We start from the raw sequence: 24640 nt of genomic DNA on the forward strand, positions 1-24640 counted from the left end.
TTAAGAAACACCTCCCTTTATTTTTTGTTTAAATAACCACAGCAATCTAATTATTAAGATATAAAATGGTTAAACTGCATCAACACATTATAGTAAATTTAAATTAAAAAAAAAACTCCATTAGCTTCCAATAATTAACACACCACACTTAATGGCACATCAGATAATACCAACGAGATTCAAAAGAGGTACACTGTACGTTGCACACAAGCAACTTCCACACATTGTTTGTAAAATTCCAACACAAACTATGTATAAAAAAAACACTTTTAAATGGAGAGCACACTGCAAGACCAAAGGCAATACAAGTGAATGCTTAGCAGAGACCACTGGTGATTAGGCCTTACTGGTGGTGACTCATCGGCCCTTTTCCAGACAAACAGGGTTCCTGTTTCCGACATGGATTTCCCTCCAACTTTGGCAAACCGCGCCTTGGGTTTTGGGCCCATTCCGGCGTTATCAGTTTCCTTTACAGCTTCAAGCGCAATTGCTTATTATTTAAACGTGGAATGTTTAATACTAACAGTCGGTGTTATATATTGTTTTTTTGCCAAATTGCAGAGGGAAAGGACGGTCAGTCACTTTGCTAATGCACACACGAACGCCGACAACACAAAAGGCACACAAACCCGCAAATCAGCAGCAAAGCACCCTCTGCTGGACAGAGGACCCGGTTTTTTTGATTCATGGAACGAAATATATTTTTAACCCGGTTCCCTCAATCCAAAAAAAAAGCCTTCTATTCTCGATAGACTGCCAATTCATTCTTTCTGACAAGGTGTTCATAGCCATAAACTGCCCTGCAGCCCGCAGACCCTACCTCCGCTTGGAAAAATAGAAAAAAATACATAATCTTGCTGCCCTAATCAAAGACGGGGGAGGTGGGGGTGTGCGGTAAAAGAGGTTTTTTTTGTTTAAGAAACAAGCAATTAAAGTCTGGCTGTGAGCAATGTGAGCCGTGCTATGTTTGTGGTTTTTTCTTCACCTGAAATGCATAAAGACCTCCCTTTTCACTGCGGCTTGCGAGGCGGGGGAGCAAACATTGACAGCCCTACTCCCGATTACAGCAACACTTTTGATTTTAGCTGCTGCTGCTGTTGCTGCTGCCAGCATGTTTCACAGGGGAGCTCGTGTCAGGAGAGCGTGTAGGGCCCGTGTCGGGCACGCACGGGCACCCTCTGTGCGCCCACAGAAGTCTCCGCAGTCTCTGCTGTGCGCCGTGCCGGAGGGCTGCCGTAGAGCGGCTGCAGGACGTGCCATGGAAATAACACCACACGCGCACGCACACACACACGCACAACACCACCAGTTAATATTATAGATGGTGATGGTGCTGCCCTGCAATTGCTTTGCCTACGCTACTGCCGGTGGAAGGGAGGTCCCACTAGAGGGCAGCTCCCGAGAGCTAATAACTTGGAAATCTAAAGTTAGTACAGGGATGAGCAATGCACTCACACACACAACAAAACTCAGTAATTAGTTGGTTGTGTTGCTCACTAGAGGCACCTATTGATGGCTGGAAGAATTCCAATATTTCTCTAATTATCATAATTAAACTCTTGATTTATTGAAGCATGTTTGTTTTCATAATAGTCCTCGGGTTACTATTAATGTATTGAATTATGTTTGCCCGTCAATTAACTTTTAATTCAGAAACTCATAGTAGCGCAAGGCATGAGCTTCCGTGTACGCTGTGGCTGTGATAAGACTACATCAAGGCTACCCTAACAGCGAGTTTCATTATTAAGTAAGTTGCCCATTCATTCCTCCCTTTGTAAAACAATCTAAATATGGCTGGTACTCTTTACATAACTAATGCCTATATATCTCACATATTCGCCAATATTAAAATGGCATTAAACCAGTCATTGTTTATTACCTCGTCAAAAGCCACACCAATAATGCATCACTGCTATATTTGCGTATGGGATTTTCTTGCGCTAAATTAGGTATCATACACAGGGATTGTGACCAAGTGTGTGGCTGATGCCAATTAACATTATGCACCATAAGGTATTACAAGGCTGACATTTTGGACATTAGTCGCGTCTATACTTAAAACTAGTAAACTAAAAATATATTTTTTCATTTTTGCAGCAACCAAAGCTTACAGCCCGGAGGTTGACTGGTTCACTCACAGGCCAGAATTCTACATTGATTGTAACACCAGTTACCGGCTTTGAATATGTTCTAAACACTGCATAATAACGGCAGTGACTAGTGTCGAGGGAATATGGGAAACTGCACGGTGTTGATTACTTTAGAGGCTCAGGACTGCCCATGTGTTTGGGCTTGAGTGGCACCTGCCTGAGAAAGCCCTCTTACCTTTGTGAGCTCCTCAAGGCTCGAGGTTCGCGCGGAAAACCTTCTGGATCCTGGTTCCCCGAAGTGCGCGGAAGCTCTATCATTGAGGGCTCCGCTGTAAGGCCCCCCACCGCCAGTCGGTGCGGTCACCTTGAGTTGACGGATTTTGCCGTGGAGGTGGTGGAGGAGGCGCAGGGTTCCAGCGCTGTGCCCCATGCCCGCGTCGCTGCCTCCTACGTCGCCGCTGCCCATGTCGGGCCCCGCCAACCCCATGGCGTCGCCCGGGTCGGCAAGGGCAACTCGAGTCGGCACAGAGGAGGAGCGGTGTCGTCGCGGCAATGCGCTGCATTCCTGCCACAATGCAGAGCCTTAGCGACGAGAGACTACCAATACTTTGGATTCAATATTTGAAAAAAAAATGTCGTGTATATACTGATACAAAAAAATCGCTAGGCACAGGCCCGAGATGGCCAAGCAGACAAACCACAAATGGCAATGTGAGGTAAAGTTGTTTATGTGCTGAATGAGTTGCGCAATACTGTACAATGTTTGCTGTCCGGGAGCTGTCCATTGTGTAATGTTCCTGGTGATTGCTTCGCCTGCGTACACAAAACATGGCGTCAATAACAACATGACAATGAAGAAATTGAGGACATGCAAAAACAAAAGCCTCCACTCACAAATACAGAAAGTAGTGTCAATGCTATTATTAAATCTGACACAGCGCAGATTTTCGGGTTTGCCCTCTGATGCATTTTCAGGGTCCGTACCACGTGTCGTCTGGTACGACGTTTCTCTTTACGTGCTGAAAACCGAAAAAGCTCAGAAACACAAAAACCTACCAGCATGTGGAGCGCAAACGTCGGACACGAATGCCACACAACAGAACCCTTGAATTCTATATTTGAAGCTTTCGTGACTGCAAGGATTCATACTCTTAGTTCTTTCGGTAAAGTCACGTAGGTAAAAAAATAAATTAAAATTAAAATAAAACAATAAAAATCACGACGTTTCGGAGGCAACACAAGTCTCCGTCATCAGGTGGGACCGTCACAACTGATGCAGCTAATCTGGCTGTGACGGTCCCACCTGATGACGGAGACTTGTGTTGCCTCCGAAACGTCGTGATTTTTATTGTTTTTTTTATTTCATTTTTTACCTACGTGACTTTACCGAAAGAACTAAGAGTAAGAACCCTTGAAATTACACCGAGCGTCATTCAGCCCGAAATGTCGCGCGCCACTGCTGTGCTCGTGCGTGTACCGCAGCAGCTCCACGTGCAGCTCCTCCTGGAACTTGCGCGCCAGCTTGCCAGCCGTGCTTTCTTTCCACTGACGCATCCCGCGCTGGACAGCGCGCAGCTCGCCGTCTTTCTCGCGCATCTGCTCTCGCAGCTGGCGCACCTCGTTCTGGAGCTCACGTGAGCCGCCCTGGCTGTTTTCACCATCGCGCTCGAGGCCCTCCATGGAAAAAGCCTCAAGATCGAAGCCGTCACGTCGTTGGCTGCATGGGTGCCCGGCGTTGCCGCTGTTCTGCCGAGCCGCGTACTTTGGTGGAGCGCCTCGCCAGTTCAGATCGCGCTGTTGATGTGAGCCCTGGATGCTGGAAATCTTGAGAATGTGCAGCTCTTCGTTGTGATCCTAATGAACAATAGCAGCAGTTATGAACAATGCTGCGTTGAGAAAATAACACGAAAACACAGCATAATACGTGAAACAATATAATTACTATTTTTAGACGATGTTTTCAGATCTAAATCCCTTATATGATATGGTCGTATAGATATGTTTTAAGGTACATTGAATTAAAAAATGCCGTGTTGGGCAAAACCAGTTTAGACAAATAATGGACCTTATGGGGAAAATAGGGTTGTGTTCCTGGGTCCAAAATGACCACCCCCCTCACTCTTTATTGAAGGTCTGTTTAGCTGAAACACGTGTTGGATAAGTCTCGTTGGGCAAGGTTTTCCCGTAATATGAAGCCAAAATTCGTCATAAAGGTTTTATTTCTTGCTCAAATGAGCATTGAGGCAGTGCTCATCTCCTGTTTACAGTTCACAGCCCTGATCCAGCGGTGCAAATTCCACATTCCTATGGCAGGGCTAATCTATCCAAAGGACAATCGCTGTTGGGTTGAATCAACCCCAAAGCAGGATTTGGCCTCGCAAAACTTCTGCCGCTGAGACACCCCGCCCGGTGATTTCTTGAGGACGGCACCTGAATCAACCTCTCCTTGACCTCCTCCACGGCGGCTGCCTTTTCCCGCTCCAGTCGCTCCCTCAACTCATTCAGCTCCTTCTCCTGATGGAGGGATGGGGCCGCGGGGTTCACATTTACTTGAAGGGCATCTCAAGATCCAACACAAACACACTGAATCCAAAAACCCCGCTGCCTCCATCTCACCCCCCTAAAGCCAGCGTGAGACTTTGTTTACTCTGCTTGATGCCATAGAACGAACCGTGTGTTCAATACATGCTGCAACCACTGAAATACCCACGGAGGAAGATCGTCCAGCACTGCACACTGCGGGGTCCTTGTAAATAAAAACAATTTTTTTTACAGTGCGGTGTTCATAATGCGGTTTCAGCTTAAATAACCTGGAGTTTAGCAGACTTTAAGGAATCGCTTTCAGGATTGGATTCGGCCTTGAAATAAATTACATTCACCGAATTCTGAGAATTCAACCTGACCTTGGCTTCACGTTAATAGGTAAAGGTGCAGCCCTGCGATCTGCTTTGCTCACGCCACTGCTGGCAGAAGGGCCCCCACGAGAGGTGGCAGCTGTAAAGGGCACCTCCAGACGGTATCTTTCCACGCTGGCCAATCTTGGAAAAAGTGGCAGGAACCACACTTCACCCCATGGTATCATTGTTTCGTGCAGAGAGATCTATTTACCATTCTTCACTTGAAATGAACAGAGAAAGACGAATTACCGGTAATAAATAATAATCTGATTGAAAATGCCGAAAAAGGTACAATGCTGGAGTCCACCCATATTAAACATTACTCTTCCCTGTCACCAATATTAATATAACAGCGTATTCTACGTGTGCATGACTTCATTATATGAACATTAGTTTCATCCTCTCTTTCTCAAGGGAAATGTAAAAAGTTAATACCGCACCACAAATGCAAACGGCACCCCCCCCCCCCAACCGTGTGCTCCCCTCCCACCCCGTTCATGCATGAACGTTAAGCACGGTCGGGTGGCTACGTACGGTGCGAAAGAAGTTCAACATGCACGTGCGTGCACGAGCTCCCACGAGCGGCCCGGCGATGGCGGAGGCGCGGAAGAGTGTTGCGGCACGGCGGCTCCCGTGAGGCCGTCTCACCTTGGCGACTTGCAGCTGCTGCGCCTGCCGCGTGCGGTCGCTCAGCTGCTGCTGCAGGTGCAACCAGTGGTGCCGCAGGTCGTCCCCCACCTCGCGCAGGCCCTGCAGCGCCTGGCTCGCGGGCAGCCGCGCCCCGCTGGCCCCCAGCAAACACACATGGCAAAGGCCCCGACGTAATTCAAGCTGAAGGGGACCGCTCGGGGCAAGTGCTGTTCGCGATTAGCGGCACATGTGAAGGCCAGCACGGCCCACGATGGGGGTGGGTGGGCAGCGCCACGCCCCCCGGCCGCCTTTGTACCCCCCCAGCGGCGATGTTTTACACACCGTATTTAAGGCTGAGTCGACCTAGGGAGTGGGGAGCCCAGGACCGATTCAGATAATCGTCACTGGACAAGCACACGCGCTCTGCGGATGGAGCATTCCATTCTTGAGCATGGCAATATGCATGCTCACAATCTAAATGCCAATGTCGAGGTCTGCTGACCCATGATAAGATAGGTTCAGAAGAGAGTGTGTGTATCTTCTTGGTTCTTTCGGTAAAGTCACGTAGAAGGAAAGTAATAAAATAATAAAAATAAAACAATAAAATAATTCTCACGACGTTTCGGCCACAACGCAAGCAGCCGTCCTCAGGTGAAAACCAGGTCTGTCGGGGAGACAGCGTCTGAATGAATGACGCCGTCTCCCCGACAGACCTGGTTTTCACCTGAGGACGGCTGCTTGCGTTGTGGCCGAAACGTAGTGAGAATTATTTTATTATGTTTTATTTTTATTATTTTATTACTTCCCTTCTACGTGACTTTACCTAAAGAACCAAGAAGATGAATCCCTGCAGTCACGAAAGCTTTAAATAGAGTGTGTGTAGTTTTGCTATTCCTCCTCCGTTGAAGGAGTGCAGACTAAGCATTGCCCGGGTGTCGATGATAAAAGTAAAAAAAATGTGGGTATTTCCACATCAACGTATGCGGGTCATTTTCACTTTTCCGTTATCTTAATCTGTTCTAGCCTTACCAATCCCAGCAGTTGTATACCTGTGCGTGGCTTTGGCAGGGCTCCTGGGAACGCTCTTGCTGCCTGTGCTCTCTATCAGCTCTTGAATCTTCTCGATCTCAGAAGCGAGCTCGGTCGCCAGACTTTGATCCTGCCGCTCAGCCTGCTCGCTCATCTCGCTCTGCCTCTCAGCAAGCTCGGAGCTCAGCGCACGCAGCTCTGCTCCCAGCCTCTGGCTCTCCGTCTCTCCCTCGCGAAGTTCCATCTGCAAACGCAGCCTCTCACTCTCTCCGTTTTTGAGCTCCTGTCTCATCCTCTGCACCTCCTGGTGACCCGAGTGCAGGCTTTCCTCCCACGTCTGTTTCTCAATCTCCCTCTGGCGAAGCTCTTTCTCTTGCCTCAGCAAGGCGATCTCCTTTTGGTGAAGCTCCATCTCGAGCCTCTGCCTCTCCGTGTCTCGCTCGCGCAGATCCTTCTGCATCCTCTGCATCTCCAGGCCGGATGCCTGCAGGTCCGCCATCGTCTTCTGACACTCTCTGTCTCTCTCGTTGAGTTCCTCCTCCATTCTCTGCGCGCCAAGCACCTTGTCGTTGAGCCTCTTCTCCAGCCTCTGGTTTTTCGCCTGCGCTTCCTGCAGCTCCGCCACGAGCCTCTGCCGCTCCTCGTCCCCCACCTTCTCCTTCGCCGACGCCTCCGCGCTCAGCGCGTGCAGCTCCTTCTCCGCTCTGTGCAGCTCCGAGTCTCTCGCGTGGATCCTCTTCTCCAGCTGGAGCTTCTCGCCGTCCCATTCCCTCTCCGCCTGCCGCTTGCTCTGCTCCGCAGCCTGCAGCTCGTCTTGCGCCCACTGCTGCTTCGCGATCGTCTCCTGGAGGTCTCTCAGGAGGCGATGCTTCTCGGCCTGGACTTCCTTCTGCAGCCTCTTCCTCGCTGCCTGCGCGGCGAGCAGCTCCTGCTCCAACGCCGCCCCCTTGGCTGTGAGCTTTTCGACTTCGCGCTCCTTCTCCTGTGCGCGAGTTCACAACGACGACGACAACAACAATGACAAAAACGATCCACAATGTTTGCCTTTCATAGACTGTTGGCGCAAGTGTTGATAGTGAGCACCTACTGAGGGGCTGTCGTGGCCTCACCACCACCGGCCCACCTTTTACTGGTAGGAACCTCCTGGTTACACCAGCCCACAGGGGATTATTGTGTCCGTCCGTCCGTCGTGCAGGGAGGGGCTGGGTGGGGAGGGAGAGGCTGGGTGGGGAGGGGAGGGTGGAGAGGGGCTGGGTGGGGAGGGGCTGGGAGGGGAGGGTGGGGATGGGCTGGGTGGGGAGGGTGGGGCTGGGTGGGGGGTGGGAGAGGTGGGGCTGGGTGGGGAGGGGCTGGTCACCCCGTGGTGCCCTTATAAAACTCAACGTTTAACCTACTCACGCCGGCTTATGCCCGCCCTCACAGTCTGGCATATTTGCGGAATACACCACGCCGCCGTTGACCCTGGCTATTGAGCGAGCAACCCAACGTTCCTACCGTCTCCCTCCGCAGGAATGTGTTTCTCCCAACTGCAGATGTTCACGCACGACATCACCAGTGCTCACTTGACGTTAAGATTACCTAGGGAAGGCCCACGACCCATTCAGACGCCACTCGTCACTGATATTAGGCTTGAGGCTCGGTGAGGCTTTCTTGGTTAAATAAAAAAAAAAATTCAAGAGACAGTGTAGGAAGCTGAAGTCGAGTGTGGAGTGGAGCGTTAAAGTGTGGTGTTGAGCCGTGTGGCTTTAACGCAATGCACAGTGAACCCTGTGACCTGAGTTCAATTCTTGGCCACGGCTAACATCAGTTTTGCCCCCACCCCACCCCTACTTTACCAACCCGCACTGACCAGCGTGGTGAAGTATGGTCAAACAACCCACACGGCGCGGGGAGGAGGCTGTGCATGCAGTGAAGTGTACACATTGCGTCCACCGTTTGACGCATGCCACCGGGCGACGGAGACGCGCGTCCGTGCGTGCGGGAGATCTCACGGCCTGCAGGTGTGCGCGCAGGGCCTGCAGGGCCTCTTGCTGCTCGTGCCGGAACGACTGCTCCACGGCGCACACAGCCGCCAGCCGCTCGGCCTGCAACTGCCGCGCCTGGGTCCGCAGCTCCTCCACCTCCTGCCGGAACACACCACCGTGAGCGCCCACGCCACGGTACGTGTGACGGGTCTTACCAAGGGCGGCGCCTTGTATGTACGTTGAACTTCTTTCGCACCGTACGTAGCCAACCGTGCTAATCGGAGGTGTTTGGGGGAAGGGCAACAAACTGAACACAAAAAGCAGTTCGGAAAGAAATCAGTTTTACGATCTACATTCAAAAGTGCAACGCTCCGGTGGAGGAGCATCTCGGGAAGATGTTCGTGCACTTCACGGGCTCACTGTTTGTTAGCCAGGACAGGCCAGGCCCGTGACCGGCAAGGATGGGCAGTATCTAAGTGACACGTGATGAAAATATGTAGCATCGTTACATTTGTAATCTATAAAATAAAAGGGAAATTTGTAAATATGTTTGTCTGTTCGAAATATTTAGCATACTTCCCAACATGCAAGAAACTTCAAATTTGGTATGTGGGTAGCTTCCAGACTGTACACAATGCAAAAAGTAGGGAAAAAAATACTATTGTATTTTGGGGGGGGGGGGCGGGCGCAATCATGGATATATTTTGCACGGCAAGTGAGCGGTGACGTCACATCTTGTGATGTCACCCGCATGCGGCAGCGTCACGCAGTGTGCCTGCTGATGTCACGCATCCCCCCCCCCCCACCCTCCGCGTAGGCCGCGTATTAATCCAAAACAAGAATCCAAGTCTCGGGCGAAGCCGGGTAGTAAAGCTAGTTAGTATATAAATTACACGAATGTGTGTCTATATTTTATCCACCTCTGGACTGAATGAATCCTTTGTAAGAACGGTGAACTTTCTATTCTAGCATGGAATTCAAACTTGTGTACTCATATTGTTTTACAACAGAGTCAAATTTGAATTACGTTATTTATTTAGCCCTTTAGGTGATCGCTTTATAACAATTCAAATACGAGCCAGCCAGGGGCGGCCCTAGACTAGGTGTCAGCAACCGGTGCCCCCGAGGGTGAACCACGCAATCGGCACCCCCACCCCCCAAACCGCGCGGGCAGATCTAGGCTGAGGTTTCTGGTAAACTGGGAAACATGTCGCCCCTATTTTCCGTTTAATGTTTTTTCAAGCGGATTTCTTTAAGCAGAGGCATACTTAGTCGTTTTTTACACCCATCTGTCTGTCTAACCAATGTTTGTGAGATCAGATAAAATAGAGACGCAACAATTTATGAATAGATTTGTGCGCGCCAGCTAGACGATATTTTAGACCGACTTACGGTGTTTATTTCTGCAGTAAATAAAACATTTGACATTAATACATTCTCAGAAATGTTGAGAAATTAATTCAAATTCATATTCCCTCTGTACGCGCACGGGAATTGAAATAATAACATCTTCGTTATTTTATTTCAATTTTTTTATTTTTATTGTTTTCCTCTAATTTGGCGCCCCACTTAACTTGGGGCCCTAGGTGACCGCCTAGTTCGCCTATATCGACGGGCTGCCCCTGTAGCCAGCACTTGTGGATTCGAGATCATGAGTTTTTAATCAGACCTTCATTACATTATTTATAAAAACAATATAATCTGTATTTAAAAACCACCAACTTGTGACCAGGTCTCTTGAAGATAGAGGCAGCCAAAAATGTAAAAAAAATTAACCCGTAAAAACAAAGTTTTTCACTATAAATCCTTTATATGCGTGGCGGTTAGAGTCCTCTCGTCCTCTGGCTTGAGATGGCTGCCACCTATGGGTCAGATGATTGCCTGCCACCATTAAGCAATTGGTAATTAAATATCAAAAAAATTTTCCTAAAAAGTGTACAAATTTGGAAACATTTTTTCACGAAAATTAATTGTCACGCACAACGAGTCTGTGTGCAAAATGTCAGCTCGATTGGATCACGGGAAGTCGGTTAAAAAACGACCGAAAGATTTGCACGGTCGTAAGCGCGCAAGCGCGCAAGCAAGTGAGCTTAATATAAAGGATTTAATGAGTTGCAGCTGTACACATATCAGCGCCCGAAGGGAAGAAAGCTAACGGATGCCCAACCTGCGTCAGCTGCGAAGTCACCTCCCGCAATCCACGCGTCGCCTGTCGCTCAGACTCCAGGTCCAATGCGAGGGCTCGGACAGCCATCGCCCCTTCCTCCTGCCGCGCGACCCGCTCCCGTTGCCGCTCCATCTCCCAAGTGGTACGCTCCGTGCCAACCACTCGCTGCGCCTGCACGGCATGGTGGTGCCCGTGGGTGCACGTTGACCTGGCCGTCCACTCACGAGCCGGAGCCTCTCTGCCCACAATTATCTAGTCCCGCAATTCTCAAGTCCCACAATACCCTAGTCCCACAATTCTCTTGTCCCACAATCCCCTAGTCCCACAGTTTGCTAACCCCACAATTATCTAGTCCCACAATCCCCTAGTCCCACAGATTGCTAAACCCACAATTCTCTTGTCCCACAATCCCCTAGTCCCACAGTTTGCTAACCCCACAATTCTCTAGTCCCACAATTCTCTAGTCCCACAATTCTCTAGTCCCACAATACCCTACTCCCACAATCCCCTAGTCCCACAGATTGCTAACCCCACAATTATCTCGGTCCACAATACCCTCGTCCCATAATTCTCTGTTCTAACAACTTTTTTTACACCAACAACGCAACTGTAAAACTAACCTTGGGTCTCACTTGCAAAAGAGATGTTAATGTTTTAGCTCAAAAGTTAGTGAACTCTACCCACAATCCCTTAACAAGTGTAATCCATCCTGGGACGGTGAATTCATTTTCATGTACGTGTCAAACCACGGACTTATTCCACAAATTAAGCCACATTTTCAAAATAAACTGTAGATAGTACCTTCGAAACGGTACCCTGTACACCATATATATATCAGTAGGATGATGCTGATATTTTGATGGTGAGGTTGCCAAATTTGTGAAAATGCGTTAATTACTCAAGGCCTCACCATCTCAGTGGCTTCCTCTCTGAGCCGAGCACTCAGTTTGAGGGCAGCAGCCTCTTGCTCCCTGAGGGCAGCCCGCAGCTGGCACACCTCCTCCTCCCTCGCCTGAAACCAAAAAAAAAGTCAACGCGTGGGCTCGGATTACTCGCAAACACCATCAGAGAAAAATAAACTCTGCTGACACATCTGGGGCAGCGATGGTTCAGCGCACGGCACCGTTGAACCCAGTGACTCCAAGTTTGATTCACAGTCATTGGGGAGTGGTGATAACCTGAAACGGATGCTGGGAATATGGATGCTTAATTTGCAACCCAATTTGTCGAGGCACCGTACGTATGAACTTCTTTCGCGCCGTACGTCGCCAACCGTGCTTATCAGAGGTGCGGGGGAAGGACAAGAAACTGAACACAAAGGGCAGTCCTCAAGAAATGAGTTTTCAATCTATATTTAAAAGTGCATTGTTCCAGTGGCTTCTTAATATCGTACGAGCGTTCCAGACGGCCGCAGAAGCGCATCTGAAAGCGCGCGATGCAGCAATCGTCGTTGTTCGATGGCTAGCCAAAAGCCTCTGCTGCGAGAATGACTGGATTCCGCGTGATGGTTTATGCTCCTGAACGAGCGCAGCCGGGCATTGCGGTTGTATGTGCGTATGTTGAACTTCTTTTGCACCATACGTGCTAATCGGAGGTGAGGTTCATTTGTGGCAAGCACTTTGAGCGTAACGAGCTGCATTGGTCAGATTCTGCAGCGCCTGTCACGTGCATCACGGCACGGCTGTTGCTCGACACCTCGCAGGTGCATTGCAACCGCGGCGGCTCGCAGCACGCGGCGGCTACGCGCGGGGCCGCGTCCGTGTGCCCACCTTCACGGTTTGCGCGTAGTGCGCGAGCTCTGCCGTGTGGCGATCGGCGAGATCCGCCAGCGCTCGGCTCCTCTCCTCCTCCAGCCGCTCTGACAGCTGACGGGGGCGGGGAGGAGGGAGGGGGGGGGCATTGGGGCAGAGTTGACGATCATCGTGCGACCGCCACTCGGGCAACCTCGCAAGCTTTGCTCAAAAGACACAACGGTCAGCACAACGGCCCATGAAGGAACGAGGCAGCTAACAGGGACGAGCCTTGGATGCTTCTTCTGCCACTCTTTGGATGATCTGCGATAGGTTGGTTTAGTCTGGACGGTGGGGCCTTTGGCAAATGCAGTGATTTATTTTGGAAAGGGTAAAAAATTTCATTCAATTTAGTGCATAAACGCTTGAGAGGTGATGCAATGAATTTAAATCCAAAAACGCGAAATAAAATCCGAAAGTGTCTGCCTGAAAATCCGACATCATCCCTGTAATGATAAAAATATGACTGTATAGATGAATTACTCCATGTGCAGAAAACTCAAAACAAACCACGGCAAATAAAAGGCTCAGAGTTAGAGCCACTGGATGGGCACAGGTAAAGCACCAATGTGGTCCTGCAAAGTAGCCATGCGGCTGTAAAGCACAGAGCAGGGCTTTCGAAGCTGAATTGTAATGTATTTGCTGGTGGAGACGAGAGCTAATAAGAGCCTCATACGCAGGATATCCCACACGCCTGGATGCGATTCAGCCATCTGAAATAGAATCGCCGCGCTGAGCTGTTGTACGATTGGACGCAAGCTGATTCCACATGAAAGGAAGCTAAGAGTGCCAATTACTGACGGATCACGACTGCGTCTGTGTGAGAAAGAACCACCTGCTCCAGCTCCTCGGTTTTCAGCCTCACGAGTTCATCTCTGTGCTTCTTCAGAGCTCCGTCCTGCAAACAGGAAAAAATTCAAGACAACTTTAATAACCTCGACGCAGACGATGCATTTTTTTCATGGCTTGCTCACGTTTTTACTTGTCGACTGTGTTCATTTGCACGACAAAAAATAACCACCCACACCAAATGTCACCCTGTTCAACACGTAGGATTTTGCGACCAATATTATTCGTAGCAGAGCTTTTGTTCGTTAGATCGCGTAAATACGTGTCGTTAAACCCACCACCACCCGACACGGCCACTTAGTAAGGCTTGTCACGTAAACAAAACGTGGCAATTCATTCGAGTACAGTACTCGCAATGTAAATGTTGTGGCTTTTTACTTGTTACGATGTGAAATTACGCAGCGAAAATAATCCCCGACGAAACGTTTGCGTTACACCTCCACCTGACCGAACAGAAACGGTCCGCCTGCTGTCCTGTTTCCACCTTGTGTGGCCATCGAAGCGTCGCGATCGATGACTTATTTTGTCTCTCTACGTGACTTCACCGACACAACCAAAGAGGATAGAGAGACGTCAATCTCCCGCAGAATAACGCGCCCTCACCTTCTCCAGGGCGAGGCTCTCCACGGTGCCAGCGAGGCGCCTCACCTCGTCCTCCCTCAGCCGCTCCATCTCCCTCGCGTGCGCCGCTCGCGCCCTGCCCAGCTCCCTCTCCCTCTCCTCCAGCTCCCTCTCCTGTTGGACGCGCATCATCGTCAGCTCAGCCTGCAGGCGAGCCAGGACAGCGTCCTTGTCCCTCGACTCCTCCGACACCCTCTTCACCTCCGCTTCCGCCCATCTCCGCGCCGCGGCGGTCTCCCTCCCCTGCTGCAGCTGCGAGCGCCCGAGCTCCTCCGCCTTCGCCTGCAGCTCCGTCCTCTTGCCCTGCAGCTCCGCCTCCTTCTCCTGGAGCACCGCTCCCCTGTCTTGTAGCTCCACGCCCAACACCTTGTTCTCGTCTCTCAGCGCGCCGAGCTCTGCTCTCAACCTGCTCTGCTCCTCTTTGGCTCTCGCCAGCTCCACCTCGAGCCGGGCGTGATCTTCCCTCTGTGCCCTGAGGTTCTCTCCCTTCGCTCTAATCTCCACCTCCAGCCTTGTTTGCTCCTCTCTCTGGGCCCTCAGCTCTTTGCCTTTGGAATCGAGCTCTGCCTCCAAGCGCAGCGCGCGCTCCTTGCTCTGCGTGGAGGCCAGCAGCCGCTCTGCGAGCACGCTCTCCAGCGCAGTCTCCCTCCGGCTCCTCCCCAGCCGCTCCACGTCTCGCTCCTGGCCAGGAGACCTGTCCTGCTCAGTGAACATCACCAAACACCACCGCTGTAACGTCGTCGTCGTCGTCGTCGTTGTCATTTTTGTCGTCACGACGGTGACGGTCGTTAGATTTTTTGCTACCAATCAAGAGCATCATTATCATCATCATGTTCAAATCACCATGAACACCAACAACCACATCTCCATGCTGGAGAATATGCATGTCGGGATAACGTGTGCACACCATGCGGAAAACCCAGCGAACACGCCAACGTTGGCCCAACGTTGGCGTGCACCTGGAACCGCTGGGGCAACGTTGACCCAACGTTCCACGTTTACTGGGAACACACAACGTGCACCCGACAGGAGGGTGTTGCGTCCGTGCCACCGGAGCGTGCGCCTCCATTACCCTGGCGGCGACGGTGCCGGGGGCAGCCGCTGGTAGCGCATGCGGGAGGCGCGGCGGGGCGCGCGTCTGTGCGCTTCTGTTTGCTGGAGTCGTCCGAGCTGGGTCTACACGCGTCGGCGCTGCTGCTGCTGCTGCTGCTTCTTGCCGGCCGACCAGACCTGACCTGCTGGACACACACAGAAGCTCCGTTTATAACGACAGCACGCGGTGCTTATATTCATCATGATTCATCTTCTTGGTTCTTTCGGTAAAGTCACGTAGAAGGGAAGTAATAAAATAATAAAAATAAAACATAATAAAATAATTCTCACGACGTTTCGGCCACAACGCAAGCAGCCGTCCTCAGGTGAAGAAACATGTCCGTTCTTCACCTGAGGACGGCTGCTTGCGTTGTGGCCGAAACGTCGTGAGAATTATTTTATGTTTTATTTTTATTATTGTATTACTTCCCTTCTACGTGACTTTACCGAAAGAAACAAGAAGATGAATCCCTGCAGTCACGAAAGCTTTAAATCGAAATTCATCGTGATTGCCGAGTACATGCACCGAAGTCTCAAAACCGCCAGTGGTATCCTGGGTATACGTCAATGTAATCGTTAAAAAAAGTCGACAGCCATTTGTCAATGCACTGCTGGATGACGAACTCCCCGTGGGGTTTGTTTGACCATACTTCACCACATTTGTTAATATGGGTTGGTGAAGTTTGCGGGGGGTCACCCAAGACAGCTTCGCATTTCACTCGACGCTGATGTCAGCCATGGGCTGGGAGTCGAACTCAGGTCGCCAGGTTCACAGTGCAGTGGCATGTGCGGCACCGCGCATAACGATGGCAGTAGTAAAGTTGTTTCTCTGTAAATCTGGGGCAAACGTTTAACTTGAAGCCATTTGAGAAATATGACACAAGGCAAAATATCGACCAACTTTTCAATGCCCCCCTTGCCCCAGGCTGTACTCTGTTCTACCTGAGTTTAGTGCATGCCACCTGTGCTCTGGGCAATGCCACACGTGGCACACACACTATTCACGTGTGTTCATTAAGGACCGTGCAAGACATATCTCCCCATACGACCGCAGTCACTGCAATCCAGCAAGAAGGAACAGATTGTGGCCTAAGTCAAAATGTGTTTTTTTCGATAATAAGTTGAAAATAATTAACGAGAACCTTGCAACAATTTAGCAGTAAATCATTCGTCTTTACAGAAGAGGTCCACGAACCACCTCTCATCCGTTGCAGTTCCGCGCAAATCGCTGCAGGTAAGCTCCTCTTCGCTTGTAAGCACTGCAACAATACTATTATACTGGTAGGAACCCACTGGTTCCACCAGCCCACAGGGGATTTATTGTGTCCGTCCGTCGTGCAGGGAGGGGCTGGGTGGGGAGGGAGGGGCTGGGTGGGGAGGGGGGGGAGGAGCTGGGTGGGGAGGGTGAGGAGGGGCTGGGTGGGAAGGGTGGGGCTGGGTGGGGGCTTGTGCCCGCCCTCACAGTCGGGCATATTTGCGGAATACACCACGCTGCCGTTGACCCTGGCCATTGACCGAGCAACCCAACGTTCCTACCAGCTCCCTCCGCAGGAATGTGTTTCCAATGGTAACACAAATCGGCAACGTAGCGGGATGTTAGATATGTCCCACCGGTTTGTTTATGCGTTATTTACGTTAATTTCCCATTGCATTTGCAGCTCGTCGGATTTGTCAGCGATTTGCAGGTCTAATCGAGACTCGCCAACGCACACAGTGCTCAACCAATAGAGCTACAGCATCAACACCAGAGCCCAACGAACGACATTTCACCCCATTGTCCTTCTCTGGGAAACCTTGACGCATGTTGGTGTTTTACAACAACACAACAACAACAATAACCCCCTTTCGCAACCAAGTGGGAGTGACTTCATCACGGCGCCTGTGCCAGGCCAGGTGCACCGTGAGGCCACGTGAAGTGTCGAAGGCTCGCTGCTGACTGGAGGTCACGGGACAGACCCAGGTGCCACATGGGTTGGCCGACCGACTGAGATGACTGGCAAGATGCACCAGCGGCGCCCCCTGCTGTGCCAACTTGCAACTCCGGCTGACCGCCTGATGAAGCTGGTTGTAATTACCGGCGAAACGTCGTACTCGAATCGTAAAAGCTGTGTGGTTTACTCTCCCACATACCGGTGTTGCTGAACTAGTAACAAATTGGCATGTTCTGTTTACGCGACAAACCTTACTAATTTGCTGTGTCGGGTGGTGTCGCGGTTTAACGACACATTTATATTCACGCGATCTAACCCCAAAAAAACTCTTTCATGGATAATATTTACTCTTTGGTTCTTTCGGTAAAGTCGCGTAGAAAATAAAATAACAATAGAATACGACGTTTCGATTGCAACACAATGCCACACAGAGAGTCGGTTAACACACAGTTAACGCATAGCCTGGTTGATTACATTCTTCCAAAGATTGCTAAATTAGAAGTTAAGTGTGAAACAGACAAAACATTTTAGAGAGAGAAATATGAAGTTTGACACAGTGGCGCTGTCTTTTCTTTTTGTCATTCTTTGGAGGAGGGTGGTCAGCCATGTGGGGTGTGTTGACTGTTGTGTTGTCCGGCTCTCTGTGTTGTGTTGCATTGTGTTTCTAAGTTGACAATGTTTGTTTTTTCTCATTCATTCTTACCTGATGACGATTGCTTGTGTTGCAATCGAAACGTCGTGTTCTATTGTTATTTGATTTGATTTTCTACGCGACTTTACCGAAAGAACCAAAGAGTTCATTCCTGCAGTCACGAAAGCTTCGAATCTAGTTTGGATAATATTTGGTCGCGAAAACCTACTACTACTACGTGTTAAACTTGCTGCATTTTAGCCGCCCTGCGCTCCGCTCGGTGCTTTACACACAACAAACAACAACGACAAACCAAAAAACACATCCTTTTCCCGACACTTCATTGCATACATTGGTTCTAACAGTTCCGTGGTGCTCTAGTTTTTAAGTGATCTCTGATCAAAACCCAGAGGACGTGAAACATACGAATAGGTTTTACCCTTTTCTGGCAATAAAACTGGAGGTGTTAAGATGTTCAAACACCAAATAGAAACATGTTGCAAGGACTCAAGTACTGCCTTGACTACACTACTTGTTGGTAAACATACAAACAAACATTGCTCTGTTAATATAGTACGTGCACGTTAATGCAGTACTTGATTGTTTGAACATCTGAACAAAACTCCTGTTGTATTGCCTGCTCTTATTTTCATACTTTGCTACTGGCAAGAATGTCAATGCAGTCATTGATTCCTTGCCAAACGTATCCATTTGAAGTTTGAACATTTTAACACAACTCCTGTTTTATTGCCAGAAAGTGTCAAACCTATTCTTATTTTTCTTACTTTGATACTGGCAACAACAACAACAACAAAGGCCCCACGATACAACAGAGGACGAGAACGAGAACTACTAAAAAAAAACCACCGAACCATCTGCGATTATCTGACCGGTGGCAAGAGACCGCATCCCGGACGAACCCCGCGCACTTGAACCTCACCGCGGCCCGGTGACCGCGGACATCACCACGACCACCACCACCACCACCAACTCCCCCACCAAAGGCCGACAGCCGACACGACCGTCAGAATCTCGATCAAAGAATATGCGTCTGCGCCGGAGGAATCCGATGAGCTTGCGAAGCCGCCCCAATGATCGTCCGTACGTTGCGCCGACTTCTTCGGAGGCCCAGCCGTGGGTGAATCGGGAGGTTTGACGAGGACTGGACAAGTGGCAGTCCGTTAAGGACTCTTCCCACCACCCCCCTTCCTCTCTCCGTCCCCAGCCCTCGACGTGCGTGCAAAGGAATCGATGAGTTTGAAGTGTTTAGCGCGACGCGGTGGTTACCGTGGGAGCCAGCTGAGTCGGAATATAAATAACCGGCGACAAGAATTCGCCGTCAACAGAAATGGCATTCGATGCAACAGCTACGTTATGGGGCTCTTTTTTTGGCCGGTATCAAAGTATGAAAGCACAAATGATAGGTCAACGAAGTGGCTTATCATGACGTGGACATTTATAGCAGCCAAATACTCTCTAAACGCATGTCGATTCTAAATCTGGAGGGAAAAACCGGACGACCCTGAGAATAATCCACACGACCACAGGAGAGAGACACGCAAACTCCAAATATACAGCAGGCGTCAGGGTTGGGATCCAACCTACGACCTCCTGTATACCAGGCGAAGTAATTAACATCTCACCACATCATCAGTGTGAGGGCCGCCACCCATTCGAAACCATTGGGGTTTGACGGTAACACGATGATGGGGGGTATTTTCACATTTGTGTATTTTCGGGGCCGCACATTCAGGGGGTCGCACTAAAAGCCACCCCAGGGGCCGCCAGTGGCCCGCGGGCCTTGCAATGAAGAACGCTGGCGCTTGAGGCGTCGTCACCGGGACAGAGGCATTCTAAGAATAAATGTTACCTTGTTCAACGAACTCACTAGGGTCTAGTGGTGGTGCAATTTGCTTAGCGCACAGTGTTATGAAGCCGGTGGACGGGGTTTCATCCCCGGCCCCGGCAAAACATCAGTGGCGAGTGATTATAGATCTCTGAACTGATCCTAGGCTGCCCCCCTTCACTAAACCGGCACTGACCGGTGTGGTGAAGTATGGTCAAATAACCACCGTTGTATTTACTGCCTTGTACAAGCACATATATATATTAAACGGGGTTATGCAAATACCACGGGTGTTGGGAAAATAGTTATATTTATAATTAGACAATAACCTTTAACTTAAACCAATACCGATCAAGTACCTGTATATGCAGTACTGTGTAGATGGTAGCAAGATGAGAAAAAAAAATTCAACCAAAGCCAAATTAATCATCGCATGCAACATTAACACAAGTACTGATGCATTTGGACCAATGCACCTCCATCATCAACCTGTGAACAAACAACCCCATGGCTGAACGAAGGTCTCCCCAAGTCATCACCATCCATCATAATAATAACTTACTTACAGTATTTAACCTGGAGAGACACACTCCGTTGTAAGACTCTTTGTCATATTGGGTTTTTATTTTAAGATGTTTTCACCCAATTGTTATACAAGTGTAATGCCAGTATAGCCTACATGCGCTGTGAGTGGACTAGTGGCCACAGGAGGTAATGACAGGGGAGTCAGCCACAGTGCTAATGCACTAGTGGTCACGGGAGGTAATGACAGGGGAGTCAGTTGTGAGTGTGAAGGGACTAGTGGCCACGGGAGGTAATGACAGGGGAGTCAGCTACAGTGCTAATGCACTAGTGGCCACGGGAGATAATGACAGGGGAGTCAGTTGTGAGTGCGAAGGGACTAGTGGCCACGGGAGGTAATGACAGGGGAGTCAGCTGCAGTGCTAATGCACTAGTGGCCACGGGAGGTAATGACAGGGGAGTCAGTTGTGAGTGCGAAGGGACTAGTGGCCACGGGAGGTAATGACAGGGGAGTCAGCTACAGTGCTAATGCACTAGTGGCCACGGGAGGTAATGACAGGGGAGTCAGTTGTGAGTGCGAAGGGACTGGTGGCTACAGGAATGATCGAGAAGGGAGCGTGGTCAGGTGACGGAAGAGGACGGTGGAGTCTGCCGGTGGAGCGAGCGTCCAGAGTCAGCGAGAATGATTGAAACGGGGGGCATGGCTTCAGTTGGTATATAAAAGGGAGATGCGCGGGAGACTCGGGGCTGTTTACAGTGGGTGTCTCCGCCTGATGTCAAGTGAACGTGTCTTCAATAAAGTGCCATCTCAAGAGAAGTGTGTCAAGTCGTCATTACACAAATGTGAGGAAACCGGAGTGCCCGGAGAAAACCCATACGCGTGCGAGGGGGCAACACTCTATCCCTGTACAGATGGAAGCACGTGGCGATTAGTCCACTCGCTGTACTTACCTTCTTCTGGCGAGCGAAGAGAATAATAGCACCTACCTCTACGCGCACGGGAATGGAGTTTCGTAACACGCGTGCAATTCCGCCATGATCACAGCGTGACTTGAGCGAGTCGAATTGTTAGTTATGTGTGTGGGCATCTCTTGAACCGGTTTTTGCTTTGAAAAACACTTTTCCCAACAGCCTGTGTGGGCCACATGGGGAATCTTTGTATTTTGTGACTGTACGTGTGTGTCTGTGTGTGTTTATGAATCGGTTCTGGGCCTCCCCTAGATCGACTCAGCCTCAAATGAGTACCTGCTGCGATGTGTAAACATCACCACCGGGGCAGATAAAGATGGCCGGGCGGGGTGCTGGCCACCCACCACCTCGTGTGCCGTGCGGGCCTTCATAGGTGCTACTCGCTAACCGCACTTGCCCCAAAAGTCTGTTATGACTATACGGGGGATCTTTGTCTTTGCATTTCCATTGTTCCTTTCTCATTGTATGTATGTATGTTGAACTTCTTTCACACCGTACGTAGCCAACCGTGCTAATCAGAGGTGTGGAGGAAGGGCAACAAACTAAGCGAAAAATTCAATTGTAAAGAAATTATTTTTAAATCTGGATGATTTAAAAGTGCAGAGCTCCAGTGCCTTCCTAATATCGGAAGGAAGAGCGTTCTAGACGGCCGCAGAAGCGCATCTGAACGCGCCCGACGCAGCGGCCGTCTTTGTTACGACGGCCAGACAAAAAGCCGCCGGCTACTGCTGCTGCTGCGAGGATGACCAGAGGTCACGTGACGATGGTGATGATGGTTTACGCTCCTTGACGAGACTGGGGGGGTGGGGGGGGGGAGCCCGGTACGCCTCCGGTTGCCTCGTTACCTCTCGGCGAGGCCGCTCCAAGGGACTGCTCCGCTCGGACGACGTCTCGGGCCCGGCGTTTCTCGCCGCCCCGTCCCCGGCGGCCCCCCGCGCCTCTCCAGGAAGCTGCCGTCCAGCAGGGAGGGCCCCCCGCTGTCGTCCGAGGACAGCTCGTCATTCGTCGAGACCTCCCCGCGCTCGTTACCTGGAATATTGCGGAGTTTTAGGGCGCAGATCCAGCCCGCCTTCTTCAAACCGAGCCCAGTGTGCGCGCGAAGTTAAAACCCCGTACTTTGGTTGTTGCTGTTGTTGTTTGGTTGTACACCTCACCGTCAAACTAAGACTAAATAATGTTTTATTTCACCAGGTAAGGCCCAATGAGCAATCTAGCTCCTTTTCAGAAGCGACCTGGCCACAATGATAGCTCAACAAAGTGGCTTATCGCGTGGAAATGTAAAGCAGCGAAATACTCTAAACGCACGTTGATTCTAAATGTGGAGGGGAAAACCGGAGGTGCTGGAGAAATTCCACAAAACCACAAGACGTCAGGGTCGAGATCAAACCCAAGACGTCCTGTATACCCGGCGAGGTAGTTAACATCTCGCCACCGTCAGGGTTTGCCACCTGCCTTGGTTTTATCAGAACGTCGCCTTTTTGAGGTGGCCGTCCTCAGAAATCTGCAAGTCTTCGCGGGACATAACAAGTCCCGGCTTGTGTCCGCAGCCTAATAATGAATCATTCAAAACAACGCTTTTAACCTGAAGCCCTGCCCTCTTTCTTGGCATTTCGAGTAATATCTCTTTCCAGGAAAAATAAATAAAGAGCACCGTGGTTTGTTGAACCTCGAAGGTGGCAACCGAACTCACCGTCCCTGTGCAGGCCGTGGCTGAAGAGGGAGCGCACGTGCTCCGTGCGGACAGACTCCAGGTCGCTCTCCACCGTCACTTCGTCGAAGCTGCGCAAGGGAACGCCTGGATGCGAAGACAAATGACTCCTGTCAAGACACGCAGACACTTGGGCCAAGTGCTGTGAGGTGAGCACCTGGGCATGCAGAGAAATGGGAAAAAAGAGGCTCATGTCGCCGTACAGAGACTGTGAGGGCAAGTGCTGCGAGCGAACGCCTATTAAGGCCTGAGAGGTGTGTGAGAGAATGGTGTAGCTAGCACCCCATCTTTGTTTCCCCAACGCTCACCGAAGGCTGAATTGACTCTGGTCAGGAATCAAACTAAGGTCGCTGTGTTTGTCGAGCAGTGCAGTAACCAATGCGCCACAGCTCCACACACAAACTATAAACGCAAATTTTTTATTTTACCAGGTACAGTCCACTGAGCTGTATAGCCTTTTTTTTCAGAAGCGACCTGGCCACAAATGATAGCTCAACGAAGTGGCTTATCACGTGGAAACTTATCTCAGTCAAATACAAACAATAGAGTTCACTCATTGCAAGGGATGAAAATATATATATTGAATAACTGCGTAGGAGCGTGAACTTATCGCACGAGTAAGTTTCTCCAATGTGGAGCAGCCTTTACCAGCGAGCATGCGGGGCAGGCTCCCGGCCATCTCCTTGTTGCTCCCACGAGACAACTGGGCCTCCCAGCTCTCCCAGGAAGCCCCCGGCACCGACGTTTTCTCGGCAGCCATCGCCGCCGTCCGACGCTCGCCAAATCCGGGCCGGCCTCCCTGAGCACCACCATTCTCCCACGGGGCAGACGCCCGGCTCGCTGGGCCCCTGCCACAGCCGGCGACGCCAGAAAGGATGCGCGAGAAATCTGTCTCCTTTTGGGATGGCGAAAAAGAGGCCGTGACCTCAAGTCGAGTGTCTGTGAGCTGGCCCAATTTTGTTCTGGCAGTCGGGGAGGGAAGGTTCGGCGTGGGAGTGCCACTCAAGCCGCCGCCGCCGCCTCTGCCAGCAGGGCCATGTCGGCCCTGCTGGTCCACGGAGAAGCTGTGGCTGGTCGGCTTCGTGCCACTCACCGCATCGTGTATGGCGGATAGAATCGTGGGCGTGGCGTGTGGATTTGTAGATGCTAACATACTGCTGTCTTTGTTCCTGTTTCGATTCGGGGAAGACACCGGCACATTTACCATCAGAGGCGTGCATCGGCTGCCAGCCGTCAACCCTTCTGGTGATTTTGAAAAATGCTGCGTATCTTCACTGCCCTCCCTGCTGTGCATCTCCACCATGGAGAGGTTGCTCACGGCAGTCTGCGAACTCCACCGCCCGTCACTGCTCGATTCAACGGGAGGACCAGGAGCCTCCGACGAGGAGAGGTTGCTGCGGCTTTTGGCCCGAATCTGGCTTCCCAGCGAGTTCCTTCTCTCCGGGTGAAAATCCTCGGGCAGTTTTACTTCCGCCCCTTGGGACGAGCCCTTCTCTTTCACATTAGCGGGGGAGCTCTGCTTCGTCAAACCTTCCCTCTCGCGAACGATCACCTCCTCGAGGTCGTTCGCGAGGTCGTGCCTGAATTTCTGAACGAACGTCATGCCCATGCCCCTACGAGCGTCGGCTCGTGACGCGCTCGTCTCTCCGTCTCTACTCCGACGCGAGATGTCGCGGGGAAGGACGTCGCCCGAGTCAGCGGCCGCCCCCGAATCCGGCGGTGGCTCGGCGAGCTCGTCTCCGACGGGCACGGCCGAGGATCGAGCGGCTCCACGGGGCCGGATCAGCTCCTCCGTGCAAACCGAGGAGGCGTAGGCACCGTCGCTGTGAGCACCGTCTTGCAGGGACGGCGAGGGCGAGCGCGAGGCAGCGCCGGCGCCACCGTCCGCCTGCGCGCAAACAAAA

At 50.9% G+C, this 24640-nt stretch overlaps 1 protein-coding gene across 1 annotated transcript; it reads right to left on the minus strand.

The window, feature by feature from the left end:
- LOC144719647 (uncharacterized) lies at positions 1–24619 on the minus strand. The gene is made up of 17 exons (XM_078595784.1): positions 23385–24619; positions 22719–22823; positions 21874–22057; positions 15110–15272; positions 14020–14736; positions 13403–13465; positions 12547–12642; positions 11688–11789; positions 10778–10948; positions 8638–8769; positions 6667–7628; positions 5636–5771; positions 4521–4604; positions 3568–3944; positions 2849–2903; positions 2326–2655; positions 1–1244 (listed from the first exon to the last, which is right to left on the minus strand). The coding sequence occupies exons 1-17, from the start codon at positions 24343–24345 to the stop codon at positions 1134–1136; spliced, it is 4749 nt and encodes a 1582-aa protein (XP_078451910.1). The 5' UTR covers positions 24346–24619; the 3' UTR covers positions 1–1133.
- Between the last annotated feature and the right edge of the window lie 21 nt (positions 24620–24640).

Source organism: Lampetra planeri, chromosome 6 (genome assembly GCF_965212315.1).
Source record: "Lampetra planeri chromosome 6, kcLamPlan1.2.h2, whole genome shotgun sequence".
Taxonomy (NCBI): Eukaryota; Metazoa; Chordata; class Hyperoartia; order Petromyzontiformes; family Petromyzontidae; genus Lampetra; species Lampetra planeri.

Bases quoted from the DNA above. Each gene is read 5' to 3' on its own strand.
- LOC144719647 (XM_078595784.1), bottom strand. From the start codon at position 24,345: ATGGGCATGACGTTCGTTCAGAAATTCAGGCACGACCTCGCGAACGAC. The intron at 8,770-10,777 runs GTTGGGCATCCG...GTGTTCCGGCAG, and splicing joins TGACTTCGCAGCTGACGCAG to GAGGTGGAGGAGCTGCGGAC. The intron at 2,656-2,848 runs GTACAGTATTGC...GCATTGTGGCAG, and splicing joins GCTCCCGGACAGCAAACATT to GAATGCAGCGCATTGCCGCG.